The sequence below is a fragment of the Malus sylvestris genome, chromosome 6 (genome assembly GCF_916048215.2).
Source record: "Malus sylvestris chromosome 6, drMalSylv7.2, whole genome shotgun sequence".
In the NCBI taxonomy this organism is placed as follows: Eukaryota; Viridiplantae; Streptophyta; class Magnoliopsida; order Rosales; family Rosaceae; genus Malus; species Malus sylvestris.
In genome coordinates, this window is record NC_062265.1 from 5,013,604 (window position 1) to 5,019,603 (window position 6,000).

The 6,000-nt window shown below is 38.1% G+C and overlaps 1 protein-coding gene across 4 annotated transcripts; it reads right to left on the minus strand.

Moving 5' to 3' along the window:
• Positions 1-283: 283 nt before the first annotated feature.
• On the minus strand, positions 284-5,187 carry LOC126625873 (type I inositol polyphosphate 5-phosphatase 2). Of its 4 annotated transcripts, XM_050294988.1 has the most exons (11): positions 4,953-5,156; positions 4,700-4,823; positions 4,511-4,597; positions 4,299-4,386; positions 4,096-4,200; positions 2,540-3,383; positions 2,222-2,406; positions 1,923-2,031; positions 1,288-1,436; positions 852-1,079; positions 284-685 (listed from the first exon to the last, which is right to left on the minus strand). In XM_050294988.1, exons 1-10 carry the CDS (start codon positions 4,980-4,982, stop codon positions 866-868), a joined length of 1,935 nt encoding a protein of 644 aa, XP_050150945.1. In that variant the 5' UTR covers positions 4,983-5,156; the 3' UTR covers positions 284-685; positions 852-865. The 4 variants fall into 4 exon arrangements, 2 of the variants coding, with proteins under 2 accessions (XP_050150945.1, XP_050150946.1); XR_007624493.1 differs by lacking the exons at positions 284-685; positions 852-1,079 and adding an exon at positions 1,661-1,815 and having other exon boundaries at positions 1,290-1,436; positions 4,953-5,187; XR_007624492.1 differs by lacking the exons at positions 284-685; positions 852-1,079 and adding an exon at positions 1,661-1,821 and having other exon boundaries at positions 1,290-1,436; positions 4,953-5,187.
• Positions 5,188-6,000: the final 813 nt, after the last annotated feature.

Genomic DNA, 6,000 nt, shown 5'->3' on the forward strand with positions numbered 1-6,000 from the left:
CTTTACGTTTTCACTTTGGACTATGCCTAGATCCACCAATTAAGTTTAAGCCCACTAATAGCAAATAGTACGCGTGGAACACTAGCTCTAGTTCTGCCACCAGAAAGTAGCCCTTTTGTGCCTGATTGAAGAGAAGCATGATTCTTTACCGACTTGTAGCTCAAGTGGTAGCGAGTATTTACCCCTACACCCGATGGTCAAGTTCGAATTTCCAGCTTCTCCGTTGACCTCTTACATTTGGGTGATTTGAAAAGCCAAGGTACACATCCAAAGCGAAAAAACATAGTGCAACTTCCATGTTCTATTAATCACAACCCAAATGTTCAAACTATACATAAACGATCGAAAAAGAGAGAACAAACAAACATCCGCAGACAATCTGTAGACCAATATACAAAAAATCGAACAAAAAAACACCACTGTTTAAGTTCAATATCTAAGAAAGAAATACGCTTTTTTTCTGTTGATGTTTGATGAATATATCTGTAACTTGGTGTTATCCTAGCTATTGTTTTACTTTTGCACACTGGTATGACAGTAACGGTGTTTGCGAGCAGCATCTTGAATCCAGTGTGTCCAAAAAGGTGTCAACTTTTCAACCTCGTCAGCATGATCCCCAATTTCCTCTCGAAAGATATGTCTGTTAAAATGGGCATGCAACACCAATGACATTATGTTTCTTGTACTGCCAAAAAGAAAGAAATGAAAAATGTTCGGTCAGCAACCATTCGGTTAAAACTTCTTTACCAGTTTACACAACAAAAGATTTTAAGTATTTCCTTGGTTCATATTGACCGAGTTTCCAATACTCTTCAGAAAAGAAGAAAATAAGAGATTCTCGAGCAAGTTACCTGGTTTCTTCTAATTAAGATTCTAAATCATCATATTCGTCCAGGAATATCTCAGGATGTACTGCTACGCTAGTACAATTGAGAGCTCGTTGCAGCTTCCAGTGATCTAGGACTTCAACTTCAACCATGAAGGTTGAGCTAACCGGTCGATGATCTGAAAGCTTTAGTTCTGCCCGCTTATAAGAAAGTTGTTTGATGCCTTTTCCCAGCCATAGTATGCGATCACACCTTTCGAATTATACCAAGTACATAATAGGAAACACTCATCAATTGTTTGATTCAGAATAATAGTAGGGTCTTTACAACGCCCCCCTCCCCAACGAAAAGAAACAAGAAGGAACAATTTCGGAAGCTAAATATATGATCAGAATTACAAACTGTATGAAATATCCTTAAGAACTATGTGTGCTAGAATTTTGACAGAAGTTGTACTTACCATGCTGGTGTTCTTTTCTTCTCTCCTTCTTTTGGATTCCCTCCAAAATATCTGTCAGAGTTGTTTTCATACTTGTAGGTTGGGGGAAATTGTATCACTCCCTCTTTCCATCCTTCGAATACATGCCCGCTACGAAGTTCTGTGATTAGCTGCACATTTAGTGGTTGCATCAAGGGCCAGTTTATTATACAAGAAACTGGGGCTGTTTCTTGAACGTTCAAAAAATAGAGAAGACAGAAGGGTGTGGAGCTTATTCATGAAAAAAACTCTTGAGCAACTTCAGAAAATACTAGAAAAGAGAATGTATAATGTTCATACGTAGTAGAGTCTTTATCAACCCTAGAAAGTTAAGTTCATATGTGGACAACTTAACTGTTAATGTCCCATGAACATCAGTTTGCAGTATGTCACAGATACGAAAGAGGAAATCCACATTTCGACTAAAATGTTGGGAAACTATCTCGTATTTGGCTCAGAAGACATCAATCCCAAACATTTACAGAAACTGTTGAGTTTTGGACACAACTCCTGTATCTTTGCCAGGGTAAAATGAATTCAGACGTTTCACATACTGGGGAAAAATGAACTATGTTGGAATACTGAACATGATAGTGTAAAGAGAATGATGAGCACACCTGATCATTGTTGATAAGTTCATCCCATCGTTTGAGAGCAATGAGCCTCCTCGCCTCTGTGTCCGACATATTGAGCCGATAGTTCAAATCCCCAAACCAGAAAATCTGACTGCCAACAAAAGCACCCCGATCACATCAAATCACGGTTCAAGCACTTTGTGACGCAAGATAAGTGTATAAAGAGATTACACCAAATTCACTATCAAGAGATGGCATAAAAAACGTGTGTGTGCTTCTTTTAGATTGACAAACAGAAATGTCATGAGGTGGCATATTCAGTGGTTAATCTGTGTGCTTACTCATGAGATGGAATTGTCAGTGGTTGATCCGTATCAAAGACAGATGAGAAACAGGTACGCCGTACAATTTCATACACATCTGAGTTCCGCCTTTGCTCAGCCCCCTCCTTCTGACCAGAGGTCAGATGAGAACAAACAAAGCACATTCGCGATTGGTAAAGTGACATGCTAACAGAAACTGATCCCTGCTTCAGCAACCATGAATTAAGAAGATGGTCAGTTGCATTAAGGCAAGAACATTCAACATTGATGCAACATGATGCAATCTGCTCCAGATTTTTAGTGATCGAAAAATAAACATAAGCAGAATGGAACTACCTTGTTTCCCATGTAGCCCATTAGACCAACCCCAACTGGAGATACTTTCATATTGTTGATGTGTCTCCTCAACTTCTTACGTACCCATACAGACACATATATCCCTACCATTTGCTTGCTCACAATTCGCACATACGTAGAAGGTAATTTCGCGCCCTCATCATCGTCAATAAGTCCATTTTTCTCTAGTTCATATGGTAATTCATGAAAAGTATCATCATCTTCCTCTTCCGCAAAACTGTCAGACACATCAGACAGAGTGTCAAAAAATGGACGCATCTCTTGCTGCTCCACTGAAATTGACCCCAGCAGGTTCCCAGAGCTACCGTGCCATCGTTTCAATCCACCATCTTTTGGTGCAAAACCTTGAGGACTGAATATTAAAGGATTATCCACCAAACCTCCAATTCTTGCGGAACTGCTCAGCACCCGCCGCAATTTGGAGTTGGTTAAGACAACTTGAGGGGTTGCATCTAACGAAAGCTCAGGCCACTCTAGTCTACTGTCACAATCAAGGCCATAAGTTCTCTTCCAGTGTAAACTCTTTCCAATACTGAGTGCTCTGGTCAATTCGCCTTGTTTCAAGTTGCTACCATCAGTAGCTCCAACATATTCCTTGCCCAGCAAGCCTAACGGATGAGCGTTGATCACATCCACAAGCACATCAGCGACAGAAGAAGTTTTTGCAACCGGAGAATGTGGAGCACTGTAGCTTATGTGTTTACTTTCAGATTCCAAGGATCTGTTCAGAGTTCTTCGGATGATTGTCTCCCATTTTGGTATTGGTTTATTATCCTCTGCTCCCAGTACATTCCCAGCATTCAAAGGGACAACCTCTTGAAAACTGAACGATGATTAGTACCAATCAAATTGACATTTAAATTTTCTCTGCAGCAAAAACTTTTTGTTATAACTGCAGCATTAACCTTCAGCTAGGCTGCAATTTTGATATCAAATATATGCAAACTGTTTTCATGCTTAGACAATAATTGGCAATAGAATACACGATGCACATACTATCGGAGAAAATGAACATGCAGATAGAACAGAACAGGTGAGAGCCTGCCACAAGCATGTACCAGGCAAACCACTTATCAAAAAGAAGAAACCACCGGAAACCTATGCCAAACATTAGAACTGCGACAAAAACGAAGAAAACTGACTAGAGATTTAATGCTGAAAACGCTTAAGGATGTACGGGATCAGTAGTTTCACCAATTCTGCTCTACTGCCATTTCATTTATCACAAATACCAGGAATTTGAAATGCTAATAAAAAGCTGAATTCTTCAATCCATCGGTAGCTGCTGATTAGCAGAATACATATATTTTAGGTGTGGCATGTTGTTTTGAAGCATGCAATTTACGTTAAAGTGCTACTTCCAAGAACTTTAGACAGCGTGTCACCAAATAGATGCAGAAAAATGCAGTTGTTGGGGATGGGGTAAAGAGAGGAAAGATCCCTGATGCAGCAATACATAGAAAGTATGTGCCTATGAGGATATATGTCAAGGACGAACGAATGACTTAGGGCCAACAAATTGAGAAAGTACTCACCCAAGAATGTAAACATCTGCAGATTCTTCGTTACATAACCAATCATCAATATCAAGATCTTCATCCGGAAGTCTTCCACCAACATTCCAAGTGCCTATTGTCACCCTACACAAAACAATGTCCCCGGAGGTACATTCGAGTAAGAAACATACTGGTATCACTTCTAGGCCGATGTTCCCAGCGTATAAGAATAACAGCCGAACCTCACATCCTTTGTGTTTATGTACTGAGCACGCACGGTTTCTGATTTTCCTCTCCGGTGTTTTAACTGATAACCCATAGACGGTAGATCTGAGCCAATCAAACAGTGGTTAAATTCTTGTTGAGATTATGAAAGTATGAAGCACAAGGCACAGATTGTAGTAATTATATACTCATAACATGAACAATTTACTGATAGAGCGATAAGCATTACCTGAAATCGGACTTTGGCCAAGGGAATGCTTCTCCCGAAGGCCATGATCGTTGCGTGTGTGCGTTCTTGCATCTCTATGAGAGTAAGCTGGAAGAAAAGAATAGCGGCAAAAACATGATTAAGCAACCACAGGATACTTGAGAAACATATATAATGTTGGAAGTAGGAAGCCGAAGCCAGAAACCATACCGTCATCTTCGCTTTCAGTTTCGGTTTCAGTTTCAGTTTCGGTTTCAACCTCGTCTGCACTGAAGTCATATTCCTTAGGCTTGATGTTTAACCATTTCTTCATCATAAGTGAAGGCCAAAAGGCCTGCAACAAAAATGCAACTCAACGAGATCAATAACTCGATTGAAAACCATGTCCTCGATCTTGAGATTCATAAAAGTATATATTCAACAGCAGAAAAAAAAAAACAATTTGTTCATGAGAAAAGCATACCTCAGAGGGCTTTCCTCTTCTACTTTTCATGCTTGCCAGCTAAAAAACCTACCAATGACTACTTATATATACTTACTACAGACTTTGAAGGCAGAAGCACTTATGGAAGCAGCTTGCTTTCAAACGGAATCCAAGTGCCTCCTTTCCTATATATATTAATACTAATTATAAAAATACATAAAAAATATTTTCAAAACCATTAAAATGTAAAGTAGTTAACGAGTTTGTTTGTTTCTAGGCACAAAACAGGATTACTATCTTTCCAAAAAAAAAAAAAAAAAAAAAAAAAAAAACAGGATTACTATACTCAAAGGTCCTCCCACTCATCTTCTCTCACATCATACCTGTATTTTTTTTTCTTTCTGGTTCCTAAAACAGCAGAATATTTATATATAATATAAATATATATATATATATATATCGTATATATGTGTATATATACTGAAAAATCTTAAATCCCGAAAAAGATACCCACGAAAATGATGTCACTTTCATGATGACAAACTTGTAGTCATAAGAAGACCAACAAACATGCTGCAGCTATTATTTTCAGATTGTAAAATGGGAGGATAATACAAAACAGAAGAGTAAAGGATAGAAAAATAACAATAATACAAATTTTCATGACAAAAAACAATTCATTTAAAAATAAGAAGATGGTACCAAATGATAGAATAGTTTAGTTTATTACAATTGAATTAAATTAAGGTTTTTTTTAGCAAAAATGGTCCCTGATATTTTCATAACACATAACTTTGATCCTTGAGATTTAAAATCAATAGAAGTTGTCTCTGAGATTGTCCATCATCCATTATTTTGATCATTCCGTTAAAAAACTCCGTTAAGTGGTCCCTGAGCTTTTTAATGGAATGACCAAAATGATGGATGGTGAACATTCTCAGTGACTAAGGTTATGTGTTATGCAAATCGCATGGACTAAAATTATGTGTTACGCAAAATCTTAGGGACCAAAGATATGTGTTATACCCTTAACTTAACAGATTTTTTAACGGAATGACCAAAATAATGGATGGTGGACAATCTCAGG